General features: G+C 60.1%; 7 protein-coding genes across 7 annotated transcripts; all 7 read left to right on the plus strand.

Annotated features, from left to right (window-relative positions):
• Positions 1-326: 326 nt before the first annotated feature.
• Positions 327-3,524, plus strand: LMXM_16_1580 (putative kinesin; the record flags this gene model as incomplete). The annotated part of the gene is made up of 1 exon (XM_003873799.1): positions 327-3,524. One exon carries the CDS (start codon positions 327-329, stop codon positions 3,522-3,524), a length of 3,198 nt encoding a protein of 1,065 aa, XP_003873848.1.
• A 1,958-nt stretch (positions 3,525-5,482) lies between these two features.
• LMXM_16_1590 (putative U1 small nuclear ribonucleoprotein) lies at positions 5,483-6,331 on the plus strand (the record flags this gene model as incomplete). The annotated part of the gene is made up of 1 exon (XM_003873800.1): positions 5,483-6,331. The coding sequence occupies one exon, from the start codon at positions 5,483-5,485 to the stop codon at positions 6,329-6,331; it is 849 nt and encodes a 282-aa protein (XP_003873849.1).
• Positions 6,332-7,420: 1,089 nt separating this feature from the next.
• LMXM_16_1600 (conserved hypothetical protein) lies at positions 7,421-9,328 on the plus strand (the record flags this gene model as incomplete). The annotated part of the gene is made up of 1 exon (XM_003873801.1): positions 7,421-9,328. The coding sequence occupies one exon, from the start codon at positions 7,421-7,423 to the stop codon at positions 9,326-9,328; it is 1,908 nt and encodes a 635-aa protein (XP_003873850.1).
• Positions 9,329-11,358: 2,030 nt separating this feature from the next.
• LMXM_16_1610 (putative prohibitin) lies at positions 11,359-12,165 on the plus strand (the record flags this gene model as incomplete). Its single annotated transcript, XM_003873802.1, has 1 exon — positions 11,359-12,165. One exon carries the CDS (start codon positions 11,359-11,361, stop codon positions 12,163-12,165), a length of 807 nt encoding a protein of 268 aa, XP_003873851.1.
• Positions 12,166-13,296: 1,131 nt separating this feature from the next.
• On the plus strand, positions 13,297-14,643 carry LMXM_16_1620 (conserved hypothetical protein; the record flags this gene model as incomplete). Its single annotated transcript, XM_003873803.1, has 1 exon — positions 13,297-14,643. The coding sequence occupies one exon, from the start codon at positions 13,297-13,299 to the stop codon at positions 14,641-14,643; it is 1,347 nt and encodes a 448-aa protein (XP_003873852.1).
• Positions 14,644-15,443: 800 nt separating this feature from the next.
• On the plus strand, positions 15,444-16,163 carry LMXM_16_1630 (conserved hypothetical protein; the record flags this gene model as incomplete). Its single annotated transcript, XM_003873804.1, has 1 exon — positions 15,444-16,163. The coding sequence occupies one exon, from the start codon at positions 15,444-15,446 to the stop codon at positions 16,161-16,163; it is 720 nt and encodes a 239-aa protein (XP_003873853.1).
• A 1,763-nt stretch (positions 16,164-17,926) lies between these two features.
• On the plus strand, positions 17,927-22,843 carry LMXM_16_1640 (hypothetical protein, unknown function; the record flags this gene model as incomplete). Its single annotated transcript, XM_003873805.1, has 1 exon — positions 17,927-22,843. One exon carries the CDS (start codon positions 17,927-17,929, stop codon positions 22,841-22,843), a length of 4,917 nt encoding a protein of 1,638 aa, XP_003873854.1.
• Positions 22,844-23,201: the final 358 nt, after the last annotated feature.

A 23,201-nucleotide genomic window follows, 5' to 3' on the forward strand; every position in this document is an offset into this window, starting at 1 on the left:
GTTAGGGTGCTGTAGGCAATCTTTGGTCCTCGCTACGACTCTTGTCGTCATGGTGGCTGTTGCACATACTCTTCTCTCTCATCTTTGCCCCTCTGCACACCCACACGTACACACGTGCAGGTCTTCGTTGCTTCTCGCGGTCTCCTCGCACATCCTTCCTCTGCCGCGGCACCCGCTCAACACACACGGCACACGCGTGCGCCAAAGCACAAAACCACGCCGTGTTTGGCGCAGCCACGGCCCAGCCGTGTCGCCAATCCCTCACGCCCTCTTCCCTCTCACAGGCGCGCAACAGCGTATTTTGTCTTCATTGGAGTGCAACGACCATGACAGACGGCGGCGTTTGTGAGACGGCGCGAGTGACGGTCTCAGTGCGCGTGCGACCGAAGCTTGCACATCCACTGACCCCCCTCCAGCAGAGTGAGCGCTACGAGCAGGTCGTTTGCATTCCCTCCTCTGACAAGTCGCTGCGACTCGCCGACTGTCGTGCGACGAAAGGCACTCGCAGCCTCCACTTCGCCTACGACCACGTATTTGACATGGACGCGACGCAGGAGGATGTGTACGAGGCAGCCGTGCTCGACTGCGTGGACAGTGTGCTGGCTGGCACGAACGCTTCCATTCTCACCTACGGGCAGACCGGCAGCGGAAAGACCTTCACGGTGCTGGGAAAGACGGCCGTTGTCCACAACAGTGGAAAGGGTGTACATGCCGTTGGCGCCGACACGGGCTTGCTCTTACGCTCCATTCAGGACATGTTGATCTTCGCTGAGCGCATGCGCGCCAAGTGTGAGCGCCACGTTGCGCTCGGCATGACCGCCATTGAAATCTACATGGACGAGATCCGTGACTTGTTGCGCGAGGGAGTGGGTGGCCGGCCGCTGCAGCCCATCATGACGCGTGACGTCCTGCATCTGCCGCACCTCACGCATGTGCCGCTGCGCACGCTACAGGACGCGTTCCACGTGTACGAAAGCGCAGCGGTGCGCCGGGTGCAGAGGGCGACATCTGCGAACGACACCTCTTCTCGCTCGCACGCTTTCTTCACGATCGAGGTGTTTCAGACCCCCATTACGCCCGCACACTCATCTCCGCCCACCCTGGCGGAGTGCTGCGCGCTGCGGGAGGCACAATGTGCCGCGTCGATAGCAGCGGAGCGTAAGCAGAAAGGGCCTCAACTACTGCGCAGTGAGTGCTTTGAGGGTGCCGCGAACGCGCTGCTTGGCACACGCTCCGCACCTGTCATGTACAGCACACTGACGGTGGCGGACCTTGCAGGCAGTGAGAAGGCGAAGCACGCGGAGGTGCGCGGAACCGGCTTTAACGAACTGCGACACATCAACGCTTCCCTCACCGCACTCGGCAACGTTGTTCATCACCTCTACCACGGTACGCCACACATTCCATACCGTGACAGCAAGCTCACGATGATGCTGCGCGATACGTTTGCGGCTCCCCGTGCGCAGGTGGCACTCTTCGTGAATGTGAGCCCGACAGCTGTGACGTGTGAGGAGACGCTCTCGTCGCTCTACTTTGCCGACAAGATCAAGAGTATGAGGGTGCCTGAACCCGGCGCCAAGTCGCCACAGCATGCCGCACTCCAGTCAGCGTATTTGGAGTCCATTCACATCCACGACGCTCTCCTCGCTGATGCACACATCTTTCAGGTTCAACAAGAGCACGCGACGGGGCTTCTGCAGCTCGCGGCGGCGTTGACGCCGCGACACCCTCTGTTCCAGTTACCTTTTCACACGCCACTGGCCAACGGCACCGACAAGACAACCGGTATGCAGGTTTTGTGCACGCGCCTAAGGGAACGGCTGGCGCATGAAGAGAGCCCCGAGGCTCGCGTACGTAACTTCCTCGAGACGCGACGGAGGGAGCTCTTGAGGGACATGCTGAGGCAGTATGGTCAACGTCGCGCTGAGGTGCAAGCTCAAATCGCCACCGTTGATGAGGCAGGGGTCGATCTACGCGCCGAACTCTCTCGTGATGAGTCTGCCATCCGCCAGCTTCTCAGGAAGGCGGAGGAGGCTACGGCGGCTATCATGGCAACACGGCAGGAGTTGACGAAGGTCAAAAATACGCGATTAGGGGAGCTGCAGCGCTTGCGCGACTTCGAGGCGGCGGCGAACGAGGGTGACGGGGGCGCCGTAGACGCGCACGTAGCCGATGCCAACAATGAGGCGAGTCTGGCTGCCTTTGAGCAAGAGAGGGCCACATACGAGAAGGCGCTGGAACTGGCGCAGCTTCGTCTCACGCTCGTGGGACTCATGGCTCCTGAATCTACTCCTTCACCATCTGCGCACGCAGACGGTGAGCCGGCTGCTGGTCATTGTCGAGGGAGCACCACCTCACGCAGTTGCAGAGACGCCGCATCCACCACGGCGTCTTCCACCCCTTCCAAGCCTACTTCTATTGAGGAGTGGCTGCGAGGCGCTGTACTGGCGATGACAGGCAACGCTGTTGTGCAGTCTTCAAGGAAGCACCCGAGGCAGCAGCAGCAGCAGGAGAGGCTCCAGCCGATTTCTCTACCGCAGCCGTTCCGCATCTTCAACTTCACCAATTCCAGTGGAGATCCACAGCCCCTTCCCAAGTACTGGAGCGTGTGTCACAGGTGGGAGGAGACGGGGAGGGTGGGAGCGGACACCAACGCCCGCGCTGTTGCCCCCGATGCGACTGGGAAGGGCACCAGCAGCATGACCCGCCACCTCTCCTCTTTCGACGACCCTGCGCTTCTGACACGGGTGACCGCTTACATGGACATGGGCGCCTCTCTCACGAAGCTCGACCGCTATGGCCGCCCACACACGCGATGGTTTTACCTCTCACAGAAAGCCAACCGTCTGCGGCTGTGCTGGGACGAGTCGCATCGTGGGCCGGGGCTAACAGGCGGCGGTCGTGTGTACTTGGATTCCGTGGTGAAGATTACGCTGGGTCGCTCCTCACCTGCCTTTCTTAAGTACGCCACCCACGAGCGCAAGAGCGAAGTTGGCGACTTCTGTACTTCCTTCACTCTCACCTGCCACAGCCACGCACGTAGACAGCAGTTGAAGTTTGTGGATGTCATGTGCCGTGATCGGGCAGAGGTGGAGACGTGGGTTGTTGGTCTCACTCAATTGGCCGGCGTCTTCCCGTGCTTCGACGGCGCGCGCCAGCCCATAGGGGTGGAGTATGGAGACGAGGAAGAGGCAGCGGTCACGGGAAGCGACGCCGCCGCCAACGCCGATGCCGCGGCAGCAAAAGAGGCACAGAGGGAGCTCTCTGACGTCGAGACGGTGCTGTGCCGTAGCTGGCACATTCCTGCTCAGACGATGCTGCACACTCGGCGAGAGATCGAGACACGTCGACAGCGGCACCAGTCTGGCCGGCTGCGCCTGAGCCCTGGTGAGCTGCGCGGCCGGACGGGACTCGACATCTTCAGAGCCAGTGCGTTGTGGCTGCACTTCAACCGGGAAGGCAGCGTGGTAAATCCGTTCAAGGAGCTGCACTGCTACGTATCTGATCGCGTCACATCGTGGTAGCCGGCTTCTGGATCTCTTCCTCGAGCGATGCCCCTCCGCATTGCCTGACAGCTGTCGGCGCCGCCTGAGAAAGTTCTGTGCGTGCACTACGTCGGCAGTTGGGGAGTGAGGATGGGACGGGGGGCGGCATCCATGTTGTCCTTCTCAGCCCGCTGTTGGCATCTCAGAGCGAAACCTCTGCTTGTATCTCAGCAAGCCTCCCTTTCACCCCACTTATCACCTTCCCGCTTAGATGGCAACGGACAGCGGCGGAGGGGGGGGGAGTTGGCGGTGGAGGAGCTTTGTGTGTACCGTGGTGGGGCGCGATGGCCACGTGTGCGTATACATACACGTGCCTCCCTGTGCGCGTGCCGCTTTCATTTCTCTTTCCCTTTTCCTCTCACCTTTGCTAGATGCATAGAAGCTTCCGCTTGGCATCACGGTGGTGCCGCCTCGTTGGTGTGTGCCCCGTTTATCACGTCCCCTTAGAGGCTGTTGCGGCACATCCACAGCCCACCGACACTGCTTCGTGTATATGTGTGCTGTGCATAGAGTAGAGTGAGCTCTCCTGGCTGATGGAAGTGCTCCGCGCCTTGATGCACGCCTCGGAGAGTGCGCGCGTAGGTGTGCGTATCGATGAGCCTGTTGGTTGCTTCGCCTTTTTTTCTGTGTGCTGCCACGGAGGAAGGGGGGAGGGGGTTTCTCTGTCGTGCACGGTACGCGCAACCGCACGCCGCTGTCTCGCAGTGGTCCTCTTCTGCTCTTCTGCGTTGGACTCGTTTATGCGCCGCAGGTGTGCAGCCACGCTGCAGGGGACCGAGGGCAGCGCCATCGACACAGGAAACCCCCGAAACCAGAACCGCAAGTGTAGTGGCGATGGCGGTGAAGATAAGACGAAGGCTTTTCGTTGTGACGGTGTTTGCTGTGTATTCTTTTCCACCCCAGCAGCTGAAACTGTCTGTCACCCCTCTCCGCTTCCCCGTTTTCTCTTCTGCGCTCGATCCGCAATGCTGAGGCTGCTGCGCAGAACAGTAGCAGCGATGCTGCTCTCACTTCCCGCGACGAGCACACACACGCGTTCATGGACTCTTGTTGCAGAGGGTCTGTCTTTACCGTCTCACTATCCTTATCTTGTTGTTTTTTCATTGTGTAGACGTTGGCGTTGAGGTCGCTTCTCACCTGTGGGTCTCCCTTCATGTGTGCTGTGTTTCAGGGGAGGGGAGAGGCGCCTCCGTCCTTCTCCACCCCCTCACACGCTCTTGTACTTTCACGGGGCCAAGCGCCGCGTTCGACATGAGGGCGCCGCACCTTTTCTGCCCTTGCGTTTTCTCTCTCGCACTGTCATTCCACCACTTAATGGCAAGAGAGGCACAAAGGGCAATCTTGGAAAGGCGAATGCGCGTGCTCAGGCCCTTCCGCGCTTGCGAGCTCAACGACACAGGATTGGCACCTTCTCATTCTTTTGTGAGGTATCGACTCTGCCGCTGCCGCACCTCAACAACCCCCACAGTCTCCTTTGGAACTGACCCGGCTCTCCTTGCTTGAATCGGAAGTAAGGTCGAGGGTGGTGCCGGGGCCACTGACTCCCCTCCCCCTCCCCTTCCTACGTTTCACAGCAGAACGCCTTTGCTCGCTAGAGCCCTTTTCTTTCAACTCGACTCGCAACGCACGTCCGCCCTTCTCCTCTTCACTTCTCTTTTGTGCTGCACGTATGCGCGGCTGTGCCGACCGCCAAGTGTTCACGCGCCGCAGGAGGCCACGCACAGGGCCGCACCGCGCATTGACAATAAACTCATTTGCGTGTGCGCGTCCCTGCGTGCACACCGAGGGTGAGTGCAGAACCCTATCGACCTGCCCTTTTCTCCCCTGGCGCACCTGCAGCGGTGCATGAAACAAGACGAGCACAAGACACCACACACCGCTGCAACCGCCCATCCACCACATACACACACACATACGCTTTTCTCTTTCAATATATCATGGAGTGCGATGAAGAGGAGTCGCGACTGCAGCACAAAAGGGTGGCGGCGCATCAGCGGCAGGAGACGCATGCCGCGTGGAAGCGCACCTTCTTCCAGACGAGGCCGCCACCGCCTTCGATTGGTCGACTGCACCGACGCCAGCAGGGAGTCACCAAAGGCCACTCGTGCCACAATGCCTTCAATACCGCACTAGCGCTGGCGAAACAGGAGGGCGAAGACGAGTCCACTCGTGATTCCAACGCGCGTGCCCCGCTGCCATCTTCGCCAACACTCACGACAAGTACGACAACGACTGCGGCTGGCATGCTGTCGAAGCAGGAGGCGTGGGCGGCCCAGCTGCAGGGCGAGAATGAACGGCGCAACCCTTTCACCGACCTCAACGTCCGCTCAGACCCCCTGCGCACTGTCGTCATGGCCAACCTGCATCCCGAGACGGTCGAGGAGGACTTGCGTCACTTTGCCGATCAGTTCGGCCGTGTGCGGAGCGTGCGCATTGTGCGCCACCACAAGACCGGCAAAAGTTGCCGTTACGCCTTTGTGGAGTTCAACCTCGTCGGGGAGGCCCGCAAAGCCGTCCAGTTTCACCGCAAGAAGCGACTGAAGGGTTACTCGATCATCATCGACAGGGAGAAGGGCCGCACTGAGCCGGGCTTTCTGCCGAAGCGACTCTTGGCGGCCTCATCCTTTTGGACGCCCCCTGCGAATGGTGCGCGCTCTGCGACCTCAACCGAGAGAGAAGAGGCGAAACATGTGGATTCTGCGGCGCTGGGCACCGCGGGCGTCAAGGTGGCGCCGTCGATGCCAGAGAATGATGACGACTTCCTCAACGCCATTTTGAACAGCTGAGCAAGGCAGTCACACTTGCGGAGGCTTTGGAGAGGTGGGAAACAAGCACGCAGCCCCGCATACGAGTGTATGTGTGTGGGGGGGGTGTTTCATGGGTCCCTTTACGCCACTCGTCGAACTGTGTCTTGACGTGGTTGTTTTTGTGTTCGCGGGTTTTCTATTTCCATTTGTTCCCCATCTAAGCACACCAAACCTTGTAAAGCTGAGAAGGAACGCCACTCTTCGAGCCACCCAAGGCTTCCCACTTTCATGGAGGCTACCGCACGTGTGGCTACACAGCATCTGGCAGGGGCCTCGAGGGAGGGAGAGTGTTGACACGGCGTCTGTAAGCGCGCTTTCCGAAGGTGTGGTGTGGCTGTATCTCTCGTATGGTAGCCGCTTTTCTTCCTCCTGCTTGTCGCCGTGCATCTGTGCTCGTGCCTGTGAGGGCGGGGGGAGGGGAGGGGGGTACTGTCGCCGTCTGATCCTCCTCTCTTGTACCGCTGTTCATGGGGAAGTCTTTACCCTGCTCAAGCCAGCGATTATTCGAGTAAGGATCGCCCCACATGAGCGCACAGTGACCTACGCGGCCCACTCTCGCATGCACACGCGCGCCCCCTTAACTTTCCTCCTTCACCTTTGCCATTCGCCACCTCTCTCTCTATCTCCCGCGTTGCGCGCATGTGCGTTCTCTTTGATGTTGCCGCCGCTTTGGATGCGTCCTTGATTGTCTTGGTGATTGGTCCTGCTCATGCTCTCCACCCCTCTTTCACTCCCGTGACACAGCTACACGTCTCTACCGCTGAGATACGCTAGGACTATCCGCCTTCTTGACCGAGCAACTCACATCCCGACTCGCTCGCCACGCTCTCCCCTCCCCTTCCCCCTCCCCTTCCCTTCCCCACCGGCACACTCACCCACGCGTGTGTGCACAACACTCCTCGACCGTGGACGCACACGAAGTATTTGCACTGCCTCTTTTCTCACGCATCGCCCCTGCCACCACCACCACGAACGCTTGAGCACCACCGTCGAGGTTCTCACCATCTGCACCCGAGCACCACGCCGGATCTCCCGTTCCTCTCCAGACCCACGCATGCACGTACGGCCATGCAGTTTACCGTTGAGCAGATTCGCAGTGTGCGAAACAACTACCTTGAGCCACCGTACCCGGGCTTCTCTCTGGATGAAGTGATACGACGCCGTCGCTTGACGCAGACGAAGTTGGTGCGCGGTGAGAATGCCTGGGTTGCGAAGGGCACCGCTCAGACGACGGAGGAGTGGGTGCAGCGGCTGCTGCACGGCACACTGAACAAGTTGACAGAGGAGAACAAGGACATCATGATTGACAAGCTGCTCACCAAGGAGCTCTTTGCCACGGAGGATATTATGAACATGGTTGTCAACATCATCTTCAAGAAGGCGCTAGACGAGCCAGAGAACAGCAAGCTGTACGCCGGCGTGTGCCACAGCCTTGCCTTGTATGAAGCGAACGTTTTGCGCGATGGACACAAGGGCGAGCGACCCCAGTCGCAGCTGCGCGACGCCATCATCAGCACTGTGCAGCACGAGTTCCGAACGCTCTCCAAGGAGCTGTCGAAGATGGAAGACAAGTCAGAGGAGGAGCTCGAGTACGAGCGCTCCAACGTGATGCGGCGCAAACGGTCGAACATGCGCTTTATCGGTGAGCTGTACCTTTGCACGGCCCTGACGCACTCGACCATGTTCACCGTCATGGATCTGACGATGCGCTGCAGCGACAAGACGGGCTTTCCCAGCAGCGAGAACATCGAACTGCTCGCTGCACTCCTCGACACAATTGGCGATCGCCTAGATAAGAGCCACAAGAAGACGCTGGACCGCTATTTCACCTCCCTCGAGAACTTCAATAAGAAGTCCGACTGCCCGTACCCGCCGCGCATTCGCTTCAAGATTATGGACCTGCTGGACCTGCGCAAGCGCGGCTGGGGCTCGAAGCCGAAGCCTGTCAAGACCGCGCTGCCGCCAAGCCACAGCAAGGATAAAAAGTACGCCACTGCCCCGCCTCCGAAGAAAGGCGGCCGTGACCAGGGCAGCCCCGCCGCTGCCTCGAAGAGCTGGCGCGACGCCACCACGACGAAGACAGGTACTGCAGCATCACCGGCGCCTTCGGTTGATAAGGGGCTGAACGGGCGCGGCACGTCGAGTGCCGCGCCGGCAGCCAAAACAGCAGCCTTGTCCTCCTCCGCGGCGGCCACGGCCGCTGCCACTGCACCTGTCGGTGCCTCGTTCCGTGACGAGGCGTCGCCGCAGGCGCCACTCGTGAAGTTCGAGCTGCGTGTGGCGTCGATGTTCCAGGAGTGGGTGGCGGACCGCACGAACGACGTCATCCTCCACTGGGTAGACCAGTTCAACACATGCGATCGCTTCTTTGAGTCGGAGAGCGAGCTTTGTGTGGTGGTGGCGCAGGAGGTGATCCACTCGGCTTGCACGACCACCCGCAAGGACGCCCAGCGCGAGGCTTTCAGCTTCCTCGTCGTCGGGCTGTACATGATCGACACGGAGGTGTTCGACGGCTTTGCCAGCGCTCTTGCCTCTGCCATCGAGGACGGCCTTTTGGAAGATGTCCCAAAGTTTGGAGAGCGCTTCATGAGTATGCTGCGCCTCACCTCCACTGAGCAGGAGACGCGCGCCGATGTGTACTTCGATGCGGCGAACGTGCTGCGACTGACATACAATCGGCTGGAGAGCCCCGACGACTCCGCCGTGGACACGCTGATGTCCTTCTGGGATCGCGTGCCGTTGCCGTCCACCGACGAGGAGAACATGATTCGCATGGACCTCGATGTTGTGTACAGCCTCTGCAACCCCGAGGGTGCGCAGGACGGGCTGGAGAAGCTGCTCAGTCGCATCATCCACTCGATGCTGCAGATGCAGCTGATGGACGAGGAGGTGCTGGACGAATTCCTCTGCCTGGATGTGGAGGGGGGGCTTTGTGCCAAGGTCATTGCCGACTACAAGGAGCGCTTCCCCAAGTAACGCGGCTCTCGGCTTCCTGTCTCCGCAGCGCCTTCTGTGCTCATCATTACCGTGTGTGGGCACAAGCTACCGGAAAGCAGTGGCGGAGAAGTGTGTGGCTGCATGTCTAACGGTTAAGGTGGATGAGGGATGACTGTCGTCGTGGCGTGAAGGGTCGCTTCTTTCGGCTTTTTCTCAGCACCCTCGAAGTGGGTGGCGCGGTCGACGGTGGCGGTGCGCTCACTCGAACGTGTGAGCGCACACACGCGCGTGTTCGTCGTTCTTTCGCTGTCTTTTTTTTTTGTCTGCGTTGCGTAATGGATTGCCTTAATCGAATAAACGGCGCCCCACACCTCCTCTTCCCCCTCTCCGCCTCACTTGCCGAGCACACCATCGAATGTCAGGAAGGCATCGAGAAAAGAGGTGAAGTGAACCACAGCGACGAGTGTACATGTATGAAGGTAGAGGATCGAAGGGGTGACGGAGCGTGTGATGCTCCCGCCGGTGGTGATTGGGCCTCTCAGGAGGCAAGCGCACCAAGATAGGGGGAGAGAGTGGAGGAGGATGGTGTGCTCACTTGAAGGGAAGACGCGGACTGGCATTTGCGTGCACAGACGTTCGTGTGCGCGTGACGCCGATGCTGCACGTAACTTTAGCACTGCTTGACGACCGCCCTCTTCCTCTTTCCCTGTCCCTTCGTCTCTTGCTCGTCTTCGCTGCGTAGTCTTCCTTGTTCGCGTGCGCAGCAGCGGCGCTCCCTCCCAATGCGAAGCACAAAATGCCGAGAAAGGCTGTGCTGAGCGAAGAAACGTGTTTGTGATAACAGAGGGCGTTAATGATCCTGAGCACATGGACCGTGTCTCAGTCTCTGTGTTGTGTTCTCCACGCCGCGTCTCTGTTGCCCTGTCTTGCACTCTGTGCCTGACATCCCTGCAGTCTCTCCTCTCACTGTGTTGCCGTAGTGATGAATGAGGCAGTAGATGAGGCGGCGGATGACCCGCATGATCGGGGTGGGGGGAGGAGGCACAGGGCTGGCGGGCCGCGAGTGGTGGTGGTGAGTGTGGGGGGTACTTCAAGTGTACGTTCGAGTGCGTATGCGTGTCACTATGTGCATCCTTGCGTGACCCTTCCTGGCCTCTTGCCATTCCGCCGCTCTTTGCGCCGCGACACGCCGGTGTGTGTGTGTGTGTGGAGGGGCAGGGCGGAGAGCGCAGCCCCTGAGCACTTGTTTGATTCGGTATGTTCCCTTTTTCCCGTATGATGCTGTGTTTGTGCATGCTGAGACACCTCGGCGTGAAAGCCGTGTAGCCAGAGACAGAGCCACATGCGTGAAAGGCGCAGAGACAGGCGGGGCCAGTGACTGCATTCCTAAGGCTGACGTCTTCGGACACATCATGAGGTAGAGCGGCTCTCTCGACGCTTGAGACTACGCTCACTGCTCCTGTGTGGGTGCGTGCGGTTGTGCACGCCTCGTGGTTGCTTTTCTTCCATTCACGCATCGCCTATCACGGCGGCTGCACCCATCCCACTCGCGTTTCCTAGACCACACGGTCGCTCTCTCACTTCTGTACCTGGACTATCTCCTCCATACCCTTCCCCTGCACCCTTCACACTCCCACTGCGCATCTGCGCGCTGACATCAACATGAATGTTCTCGGTCGCCATCCTCCCTGCCTTTCGCCCATGCCACACTCCCGCAGTTCTCTGTTCGTTTCCTTATCATACTGGGAAAGCTGCGCGTAATTTGTTGTGCTTTCGCTGCGGACTTCGCCTTCTGTGTTGCTCTGTGCCTTCTGTTTTCGCGTTCGTGTTTGCTGCTGCGTGCATCTTCAGGAGGCGTGTGGCTGACTTCACAGACGGTCTCCAGCTCCCATCCTCACGCAGTCCTTGCATCTTTCGCCTACTCTTCTCCGTCCGTGAAGGGCTTTCTTTCATCACCAAGAGGCCCCAACACAGGCTGTGTTTGCCAGCATCTCACAGCATCCACCACCTCTGCTGCTGGCGCCTGCCTCCTGGCTCTTCGATTTCTCTTCTCCCCTATCGTCTTGGCGATGTCGAAGTTGCTGCAGAAGGTTGCCATCGGTGCGATGGCTGCCGGCCTTAGCGTGTACAGCTGCTGCTTTGTGGTTTACCCAGGTGAGGCGTGCATTCTATACAACAAGATCAGCGGACTGAAGGACTCCGTGTACGGCGAAGGCCTTCAGGGGCGCATCATCGGCCTGGACGAAATCTTGCGCTTCAACGTGCGGGTGCGCCCGCGCACGCTGCACACAATGACCGGGACAAAGGATCTGCAGATGGTGAACGTGCGGCTGCGCGTGCTTTTCCGTCCCATGGCTGACCGCCTCCCGCAGATCTACCGCACCTTCGGTCTCGACTACGACGAGCGCATCCTGCCCTCTGTCAGCAACGAAATCCTGAAAGCGGTTGTGGCAGAGTACAAGGCGGAGGAGCTCATCCAAAAGCGCGACGCGGTCTCTGCGCGCATTTACCAGCTCATGCAGGAGAAGGTGAATCAGTTCGGTCTCATCATTGAAGACCTCTCGCTGGTCGACATCCAGTTTGGCGCTGACTTCATGACGGCGGTGGAGCAGAAGCAGGTAGCCCAGCAGGAAGCAGAGCGCTACCGCTATGTCGTGATGGAGAATGAGCAGAAGCGCCGTGCTGCCGTGGTGCGCGCCGAGGGTGAGGCGGAGTCGGCGCGGCTCATTTCCGAGGCCATTCAGAAATCTGGGTCCGGCCTGCTGGAGCTGCGCCGCATCGAGGCAGCGGTGGAGGTGGCCAACCAGATCGTGCCCATGCAGAACGTTACGTTCGTACCGAAGGACGCAAACATGCTGATGAACATGTCGAGGTGAGGCGCCCTCTCTCTCTGGCCTCCCACTCTTTGCATGCCGGATCGCATACCTACAAGATTGCGGTGGGCGCGTCCTTCTTGAAGCATTCAAGGGCCCAGCATCTGAAGGCGAGCCAGCCCTGAGGTGCCGCTCACAAGGGTCGTCGCGGTCCGCAAAGTGTTTGCATTGTGATTACGGCCGGGCCATTTGTTAAGCGTTTCGTTTTTGTGTGTGTTTCCTTCCTCGCTTTTTGTGTTTTGTGTTCCGTTGTCGTGTGCCATCGTTCACATCGTAGGTGTAGTCTCAAGTGATCCATGCTCAGCGGCCGGAGAGGGTGGTGGCTCGCCAACTTCCGCACTAGCCCCCTCCCCTTCTTTCTCTGCGCTCTATGTGCGCACGTGCGTGTAGCCGCTGTTGTCATTGGAAGATCGAAGCGCTTTGACGGTGCATGTTGTCGGCCACACCCACCACGAGGAAAGAGTGATCTGTGCGCACTGATCTCACACACACTCGCGTCTTTCAACTCGAAAGGGAGGGGGCGGGGAGCCCATCGTGCGCATTAGCCCGTGTGCACGCATACGCGCTACGGAGGCAGGATGTAGAAGCTACGTCTCGACGGGCACCTCTGCCACCCGCTTCATCTCTCTCGCTTTGTGATTGCCGGGCCTACGAGGACACGTCGGCGTAGCCGCGGACCTGCCTTCTCACTGGCGCGTATTCCGCACGTCGCCTGCCAATGCCCTTTCACGACTCCTTTTTGCTTTACCTCCTTTGCCTCTCCGCGCCCTCTTCTCTCGCCGACGGGTGGCCTCGAGCTCTGTGCGTGGGTGTCTGGGCGCACGGCTCACATACGCGCGTCAACAGTGCCACAGGCGCACCGACGTCTCTGTGAAGCGTCTTTGTAGAAGAAAGGCGCAGGCCAGGGTTCACCTTTAGTAAGCGGACACGTCGCCACATCTGGTGCCATTACGGCCAGTCCCACTCTTACCCACACCGGGATTCTCTGCGTCTCTGACTCGCTTCTCTTGCGCTTGACCTCGTTTTGCTGTCGCGTGCGCAGAGCTTTGTCCGTTTCTTTTCCCTGACCCGTAGCAGTGCAACCTCTGCCCACCCCGACCAGAAGCGTATCATCGCGACAGCTGGGACACGATCATGTCAGTGAAGGAGACCATCATCGCTCTGCCACTCATGGTGGGGTCGGTGCTGGACGTCGACAGCGACATCACGGCGACAAGCGCGATCTCCGTGTTTGACGATCGCGCCCTGCTCATTGGCACCAGTGAAGGCAGCCTCCTGCTCTGCGCTCCAGTGAATGCGGGTGCACACGTGCTGACGCCGCATTCTGACACGACGCTGCACTGCGGGGCTATCTACGATCTCGCCGTCAGCTCAAACCATCTTGTCGCAACGGCTGGCCACGACGCCGTCAGCTGCGTCTTTTCTCTGCACACCCTCTATCGCGACAGTGGGGTTACGCAGTGTCGGCGGATCACAGGGCACACTGTCCCCGTCGTCGCAGTCCGATTCCTCTCTGATGGGACATCTTTCGTGACTCTTGGGGCTGACGGACGTGTGCTCGTGGTCGAGGCGCACAGTGGAGACATCTTGGCATCCTTATTATGCGGCTTCGCTGCGACTTGCTTGGTGTGCTCACTGGATGAGACGCAGCTGTTCGTTGGCGGCCGCTCCCTCGCGTCCATCGACCTTCACCAAGCGATGCGGCCGATGTCTTTGCAGTCCGTCAGTGCCGCAGCCTCTGGACCTGATCCATGGGCATCTCTCTCGAGCGCCGCCGCAGCATCCGGTGCCGCAGCTTCTCTTCGCACCCCAGCGTGGTTGCGACTGTATGCGTGGGAGGAGAAGTCTGAAGCAACGGCTGGCGCATCACGACGGCAGTTCCGCACACCTCCCCACACGTTGATCCGCTCGCTGGGCGTGGACCCATGTGACGGTGCCTTGACTGCTATATTTGTGCGTCACACGGGAGGCACCTCATCTGTGGAGGTCTGCGGCAGCGCGCGGTGGGCCGCCACAGGCGGCAGAACGGCGTCCGAGGCGACGTGGGCCCCCCAGGCCTTGCGAGGTGTCTCCGCTGCACTACACTATCACATGTCGAGGGACCGCTCTACGGGTGTAGCTTCTGGGAAGCTTCGGGTACGGTGCCGGGTAAAGGCATCCACCCGCCCGTCCACGAAGCAGACTCCTGCGCCGCCAGGATCCTTCCCGTCCACTGCGGCAGCGCTCTGGAACGGTCGCTGGTACGCCTCCCCATTTCAGCTGGCAGGTGACATCCCTCGACTCACCGTATCTCACGGCCTTGCTGAGACTTCAGTTTTCGCGGCCGAGAAGAGCAACCAATACGGCTTCCCATCGGCAGGCCCTCGTACCTCAGGCGAAGAGCTGCTCATTGCCCAGGCGCAATGCGACGAGCTGCAGCGCGAGTGCGACGCACTGGTCTTTCAGATTAAGAGTCTTCTCGCTCACAGGGCACTGATCTGATCGTCGTAATGCCTCGAAGGAGTAGGGCGGGACCAGGGGCATATGCGGCCACTGCGGTGACTCGTGCATGTGCATTGCCTTTCTCTCTCCCTGTGCCATCACAGCCCGGCGCCAGGTGCCCACTGTGCGTCGTCTCCCTTCTCGCGCATCGAAGGCGTTCTTCCTTTGTTTGCCTGTTGTGTGTGTGTGGCCTTTTAAGGGCCCGCTAAGATGTGGTGTGTCGTGCTTCCAGGCGGGAGATCAGAGGCGGTCGACTCACCTGCTGCCACCGCTGCCTCTCTCCCATCCCCGTAACTCCGGGTAAGAAGACACAAGGACGAGGAGGATGGAACCGCCCAGGCGTAAGCCCACACGCCTATTCGCTGAGCAATGACCTGCCGCTGATGCCTTCAACAGGTCCTGAGCCCCCAAGTTAGGGCGTGAGGGGCAACAACGCACGCCGCCTATTCAGGCGCCGGTTCCGCTTGAGGGACGTACATGTATGTGCGTACATGTGTCGCGTGCACCCATAAGGCGTGGCTTGAGACTGTTTCCTGCTCACCCTCTGAAGCGAATGCCGCATGCCTTACGTAAGCACACACGCCCGCATACCACCACAACTCTTCCGCTGCTTTCCTTTCCGCCCTCTTCTCGGCGCTTCTTCCTACGGTCTTCTGCTGCGGCTGCCTTGTTTTACCACATCCTGCAGCCGCGGTTCATCGCTTGTTCCCCCTTCCCCCCGGCACTTCCTCGTGCCCCACACCTGCCACCGCCACCGATACAGATCCGCCGTCACACACCGGTGTACGGCACACGTGGGTATGTCCACGCCGAATCTCGATGCCCTCCTTGGTGTTCCACTGGCTGCGGAGCTAGTGGCAAGAGCAGGAGGTCTTTTGGCGCTGTGCAAGCTGAGTGACACCGCACTTCGCATGCTGGGCACGGAGGAGTTCCAGAGCATCGCGAGCAGCTCACGGGCGAAGCAGCTGCACGCTGGCCTGTTGTTAAAAGCTTCACTGTTCACTGACGCCTTTGGAGACGAGGAAGAGGTGGACACGACGGACCTGAAGGCTGCGCAGAAGGGTGCTGCTCAACTGGGCCGCAAGTGCGCCCTAGTCGCGAAGGCGGACCTCGCCGGCGCCTTTTCTGATGGCTCCCTCGGTGAGGCGGAGAGGGAAAAGCTCAAAGCTGCGTTTGCTCGTCTCCTGGCGGAGGGCAAAGTGACCGCGGAGGACACGCAGGCGCTCGCCGTACCGTTCGTCTACGTCCGCGGCGATGCTGCAAAGCACAAACGTGGCGGCGTCAAGGAGCGAAAGAAGCGAGAGTCGCAGCAGGAGTCGGTCAGCGTCGTCGCTAGAGCGACCCAGCGGGTGCGCATGGGTGTCAGTGAGGAGGAGCAGGTGCAGCAGCTGCTGCAGCGAGAAGACATACGCAGCGAATTCGCCAAGGAGCGCGCTCAGCAGCTGCTGAAGGAGTCGCGGAAGCGTGCTCGAGAGGCTGTCCGTGATGAGTACGATGACCTACAGAACATTTCCCTCTAGCGCGCCCGATAGCGTTTGTGCCTGCGGTTATGCCTGGGCGGGCAGCTGCGGGAGGATGAGACATGCCCACGGGGTTTCCGCTGCTCTTGATTCCTTCCCTTTATCCTTGGATCTCTGCGCTGTGCATATGAGCCACTGCTGGCGATTTCAGCTTGCGGCGCTGACGGTTTGACCAGGTCCCCCCCATCACACAGAGTCGTCTCATGGCCGCTACACTGGTTGCGTGACTCTGGGGCGAGCGAGCGGATGCGAGGGATTCCTCATCCCCCACACGTATGCGTGTGCAGACGCGTGTGTGGACACGCACACGGAAACCGGATTTTCAACGTCCAGATGAGTCAGCACTCGACTGTCAGCATTGAAAGGACTCGAGAGGGGTGGAGAAGACTGGCGCATTAAGGCCGCGACCATCAATTCAACTTCACCAAATGCCGGAGGAGTACCGCCTCCATCCCCGCAGCTGCACATGCTACCCCGGTTGTGCCTGCCTCTCACCTTTCCCTTTCGAACGTTGCTGCCTTCTCTTGGCCTTCGCCTCTCTCGTCTCGCGCACTACACCCCTCTCCTCGCTGTCTCTGTCAACTTCTCCACATCCTCCACGTGTTACCCATGATGGTCGTTCGCCACACGCGCATGCATACGCATCTACGTGTTTCCCACGCTCCCGAGTAAGCCGCTGCACACGTGCGCATGCGCGCACGCCTTCCTCTTTGTGTGTCCATGGGTTGGTATGTGCGCATCGGCGTGTCGCGATTAGTGCAGCGCTCGTAGTCTTCATCAGTGACTGGCCGGTACAACGCTTTCAACCTGCCACCCCCACTTCACTCGCACACCCCTCCACTTGGGGGTGCTCTGCCCTTTGGCCTTCCAGCCTTCCGTCTCGCTTCGCCTCTCTCTCGTGCGTGTGTATACGTGTGTGTGTACCTTCCTGTGCACTCACCAGACCCCACCCCCTTATTCATCTATTCTCTCATGGTTCTTCTGCTTTCCATTTAGTCCAGTCCGTCGCGTTTTGGCCGCCACGCCCCGCCGTCTGTCGTCGTTGCTCTTGGCCGTCTCTTCAACACGACACGTCGCCGCTTGGCGCTCTGATTCTTTTGGGCTGACGGTTGACGCTTACTTCCGGGCGCCTCTGTCTATGTGGAGCACTTTGTGTGTGCGTGTGCGTATGTGCGGTCTGCTCGGCGTTCTCCTCTCCGCCCCTCAGTTTCTCTGGTGTTTGGATGGAGACAGTGCGCGGCGCGCTAACCCAGAAGGCGACGACACCGGCGACGTGTAGCGATTCTTCCACCGATCGATCGCTGCCTTGCTTGAAACGCAACAGCCTTCCTTCGTTATGGAGCGATTCGACACGTGCGAAGTCGACGGCAGGCCATGACGTCAAGACACGGATCCCGTCGCTCCATCCAGGCCAGAGTGGCCCGCCAGCTGCGGTGTCACGTTCCTTCAAGAAAAACTCAGTCCTGCAGGCGCCTGAGAATGCGACTCGCAGCTGTCGCATGCCCACTGAGGTTCCTATCTCCATTGGAGAGAGTGTCGGCGCTCGACCGGGACCGCAGGGGCTATCACCTCCGCGCCTGCAGTCCTCTCCTTCCCTGCGCGACACAGCAATCAATGCGAGCTTCTTGACAGCACATCTTCCCTTCCTCACGGCCGGTGATGGCCCCATCGATCGTGGCTCGAGGGACTGGAACACGGAGTTTCAGTGGTTGTGGGCACAGCAGCTGGACGGCAAAGTGTGGGGGTATACTAGTCACCATGAAATGCGCGATTTTCTGGAGGAGTTCGAGGGCTTCGCTAAGGTGCTGGTGGAGTCGCTATTGCGGGAGGGACGTCTTCCACCTGCTGCTCGCTCGCCATCCGCGACGCTCATGTGCGCTCGCTACGGAAATGTGCTGGTGTACGCGTGGCCCGACGGAAAGCAAGGCATGTGGATGCAACGCAGTTTTCGAGCACTGATGGAGTGCTGCGTGCCGCACCTCTCGCTGCCGCTGACGGCGACTTTCCGCTACTTTGGCGATGTCATCACTGTCGCCGCTGTCATTTCGCTTGAGCGTGCAAGGCCGGCGAAGTACGCAGGAAACGGACGCAGCGATCCAGTGGCGCACGTGCCCCTGCAGGAGCTTCTGGGTATGGCGCAAGACGCACTAAACTTGCTTCGCGGTGACCCTCGCGTCGAGGCGACGGGCGGGGCAAATGACGAGGCGACCAAGCCGCAGCGGCGCAAGGTGAGGGGCGTCGAGGTGCGCGAGGGCATGGACACGCGTCTGTACGTGGTGAACTGTCTTGGCCTTCTGCCGCCGCTCTTCTCCACCGACGGTCGTGTGCGGACGCTGCGGCGGTGGCTTCACTTGATTCAGCATCCTCCGATGCGCTGGGCCAGTGGCGTCGCGTGCGCGGACATTTACCGGCGTGAGGTGGCTGCATCTGTTCAGTACCTCAGCGGTGCCCTTCAAGCACCGGTAGAGAGGCGCAACACACGTCTTGTGCAGCTGCTGCACAAAAATGGACTGAACCTGTCCTTGTTGGGCCTTGTTGCGCAGACCGTGCTGGCTGCCGCCAAGGAGGACCTCGATGACACGTCAGAGCTGCTGCTTCGCCTCATCGCAGTCGAAGTCCTCGCACGCGTGGTGCGCCGGTCTTTGTTCCGCTCGATGGGGCGGGAGGGCAGCGCGCGGTCGCTAAAGACCGCCAACAACTACCTTCAGCGCACCGCCGGCTCGCTGTTGCGTCCGTCGCAGGGGCGTTTTGAAGAGAGGCTGCTCCCGCTTGTCCGAGACATGTTTTGGCTCGACGAGGCGATGGACACGGTGCCGTACGTGCAGCTGCTCAAGCACACACTGCAACAGCAGGTGGTGCTTATCACGAAGCGTTTGTGTGAGCTGTGCGGGCTCCGAGTGGTGCGGGGCAGCGTAGCGGAGATCATGTGCCAGCCTTCACACCACAACTACAGCTCCTTCTACTCCCCAGAGCACCAGGCACTGATAGCGACGTTGGCGCAGGACCGGTCGGAGTATCCGCCGGCCTTCAAGGCCGCCTATCTCCTCCCACTGCGCATCCGCTTTTTCTGCCATGGCGGTCGCCTCGCTGAGGCGTGGCGCGAGGCGGCGCAGCTGGTGGAGTTGCGCAGCCATGACATGTCGGAGCGCTTCCTCAACGCAGAGGCATGGACGACAGCCGCGCTAGTAGCTGCCCAGGTTGGCAGAGACGACGACAGTGTGAACCTCATCGAGCGCGCCACCCGCGTCTTCTTCGACATACCAGCCTTTCTCTTCCCGTCGAACATGCCTCTGGTGCGAATGCCGTCCTACTTGTACTTCCTCCGAGGGCAGGTGCACGTCAAACTCGCGCATGGGTTCATCTGCATCCAGCGACGGCTTTTTGAAGAAGCTGAGGAGCTGTTTACGGCGGTACTGCGCCTGCCGGACGTACTCGAGGATGAACGACAGCCGCATGTTGCGCATCTTCGCCAACAGGCTGTCGTCGGTCTATTCAACATCGCCGTGCACTCCGAAAATACAAAGGTGGTGCAGCTCGACGCGCAGTGGAGCGCTGAGCTGCGCTCTATGGCCCCTTCGCTGCAAGGTGCACGCATCAGCGAGCTCTTTGGGTCTCTGTTCTTCGATCGGGACATGTTTCCTAGCGCCGTGGCGAGACTTTGGGAGTGCCTCGAGACAACGGAGCAACTCCTTGGCGCGACGGCTCTCCGCGTGGGCGAGGTGCTCAACAAGCTCGCCTACGTCTACTACCGCTGGGACGCGCGGCAGTATGGCCTCTTCTGCAGCTGCATTCTCCACCGAGCCGAGGCTATCATGGTGGAGCAGAGCGGACTGTACTCGCCACTGCATCTCAGCATCATCGAGAACATCGCGTCCGTCTTCATTCTGCGCGGCATGTTTGTTGCGGCGTCGCAACGGCTGCACCTATTGAGCACCCTCCCGCCTCGATACACAGGACGCCTCTCGCGCGAGCACCCAGCCATCATACGCATCGCTATCATCGAGTCCAAGCTCCGGTATGAGTTTGGCACCATCGCGATCGTCATTATTCAGCGATACTGGCGCGAATACCGCAGCCGCGCTATCCTGCGCGACGTCTGCGAGAGCAGGGCGCAGGAGATACAGCGCGTGGGACGGGCGTATCTCGTGCGGCGCGCGCTGCTCCACCTCTACTATGGCCACGTCACTGCTGACGGCATCGTAGTAGCGGCGCAGCACTACGCCATGCGCACCTTCTCACGGCCGCTGATCTGCGCCTCCGCCCTTTTCTCGAAAGAGCAGCGGCACTGGAATTCAGAGCTGCAGCACCCTTGCCTCTTTGCCATCTGGTGGGAGCGTGTGGAGCAGCAGGTGCAACTCGATGAGCGGCAGAGGCTCGTAGCGGAGTTTGAGGTGGCCGCGAGGTCATGCCTGCAGGGCATGCGTAGCGGAACCCTCTCCGGTGTGAGGGTCCCGGGGTGCAGCACATCGTTTGTGATGCAGAACATGGTATTCACGCAGGTTCCAGCGGGCCACCGACTCTCTGCGTTGCAGCTTCGATTGACTCAACACCTGCGCTGCACCTCTCAATGCTTCCTGACGGTGCCGCTGAGCACTTTGCTTGAGTTTGCAGACTGCGCGTACTACGCCGAGGCACTCATCCCTCTGCACCATCACCCGCGTGTTGTTTTCACTGTTGATGGCCACAGCAGTGGCCCACACGCCGCCACAACGAGGTCGATCGTGAGCTACATGATGCGCCAGTACCGCGACGCCGGCCTAACGACGTACCGTGCAGACAACTGCCAATGTATCGAGATCGTGTCTGGTGCCGACGGGCTTCTTTACCTCACCAATTCTCTGGGCCTGGTCAGCTCACTAGTGCATCAGCAGCCAACGCTGGATGTGTCCGCGCTGGCGTTGCCGGCAAACATTTTCTCCCTCGCCTGGGAGAAATGCAACGCCGGAAACGCGAAGGAGGCGGTCCATATGCTGGAGCTTGCGCTACTTTCGCAAGACTCAGACGAGTACGGGCTCTTGGGGATCTACTTCCTCTCCTACCTTGCCTCGGCGCGCTTCGCCAGCGGAGAGGACCTCGACGGAGCCATGCGTCTCTTCCAGCGGTGCTCGACGGGACTCGAGGAAAACACCGCAGTTTTCCCCGCCGCGCTCATATTATACACGGAGGGCCGCGCGTGGCTCAGCCGCGGCGCCACGACAGCTGCTTTGGACCCGCTACTGCGCTCACTGAACCTCTACGCCGAGCGCATCCGCCTGCACGCCTACTACGGCGCCTTCTGCATCTTCGAAGTTGCCCTCTGGGTGCTGCGGACCAACGTAGTGTGGGGGTCAAAGGTGGATGTGGCGGTGCTGCGCTGCGTCGCTCACGCCGTAGAGTTCGGCGAGCCGACACTGTCTCTCTTCATAACCTGCGGGCGTTTTATCTTGTACGCGCAAAGGGTGGGTGACACGGCCATGTCGCAGCAGCTGATCCATCTACGCGATACCCGGGCGAGGGAGCTGCAGCCCGTTGAGTTGGACCGGTACTTGCACGTGCTTCTGCAGCGCAGCGAGAGCCTGCAGCGGCGTGGTTGCAACGAGAGCTACAGCGACTGCGTCTTCGTGCACCAGACGGCGATTCACATGGCGGAGGCCGCACACAGCGAGTCGCGGATGCTTGGCGTGCTGCTTACCAGCTATGGACTGTTGCTGACGAAAATGAACAGGCTGAAGGAGGCGCGGCGCGTGCTGAGCCGCGCCAACGCGGTTCTCCTCAAGACGGTGGCACCAACCAGCCCGGAGGCGATGACGTGGCGCAAGAACAACCGGACCCTCAAGCACCGCATGCAAGACAACGCGATCGCCGTAATACGACGCGCTGTGCGCCTCTGGAAAGAGCGGCGGCGACTCGAGCGGGATATGTGCTCCGAGAATCCGGTGGCGTACCAGACTTTGCAGGCAGTGCGCTTCAAGCGGCGAATCAAGAGTCTCGTCGTTTCTGAGGCAACCGCCCGCGTACTCATCGCGGACTCGCAAGCCGAGGAATGCTACCGTTTACACAAACGGAAAGGACGTATGCGCAACGACGCAATGCTGAAGCAGACCTATGGTACGCGCGTGCAGGTCTTCCTTGACAAGCTCGACACTGCCCTCATCGACGTTGAAAATCTAGCGCTTGCCACGAAGGCGGTGATGGCTGGCGCCGCCAGGGATATGCGTCAGTGCATGCTGAGCGCCTTCCTTGTCGCTAGCCACCGCGTAGAGCGTCGTGGTGTCATCGGTAAATGGCGTGCTAGTCTCCTCGCGGTAAAACTATGGCATCTGGAGCACGTCGATGCGGTCATTCGTGTCGAGTTTCTGGCCGCGTTTCACGCCTTCATGCGACGCTGCGTGGCAGCCGCGGAGCGCGCGTGGCGGCGCATCATCACACGAAACCAAAGGAAGTCGAAGCAGGAGCTGGGCAAGGCGATTGGCCGGGTACTGCGTCGTAAGCCAAAGAGCATACCAGTCATCGATGTCCGTGCCGTTCTCCTCAACGAGGCCTGCAGGCGCGAGGGCATCCTAGCGAGAGAGGAAGAAGATTACCGCACGCTAATGGTCGTATTCACGTTCGGTCCCGAGGTCGGTGATGGCGAGGAGGTGGGCGTCGCGGCGTCGCTGCAGTCGACAGCGATGAACGCAAGGACGGGAGGTATTTGGTAGTTTGTATGGTGCTTAGTTCTTCATAGAGCTTTGTTGTCTCGCCACGTATTCTGCGGCGACCGCCTCTCCGTCTTCCTCTACTCCCCTTTCACGTTCCCGCTCGTAGACGCGTTGAATCGAAGGTGCCGCGACGTTTGATTGGCGTTCACACCACGAAACGAGCACGCGCGTTTTTTTACGGCGATTCTTTCGTGACGAGCAGCCGTCTGCATCTCTGTGGGCGTTTTTCGGCTCTACTCTACCGCAATATCTTGTAGATAACACGTCACAGCAGATGCCCAGAGGAGCAGGAAGCCAACACTGACAACACAGCGAGGCGACGTGGGGTACATGGCAGACGCGCCTAGGCTACGCGCAC

Source organism: Leishmania mexicana, chromosome 16 (genome assembly GCF_000234665.1).
Source record: "Leishmania mexicana MHOM/GT/2001/U1103 complete genome, chromosome 16".
Lineage (NCBI taxonomy): Eukaryota > Euglenozoa > Kinetoplastea > Trypanosomatida > Trypanosomatidae > Leishmania > Leishmania mexicana.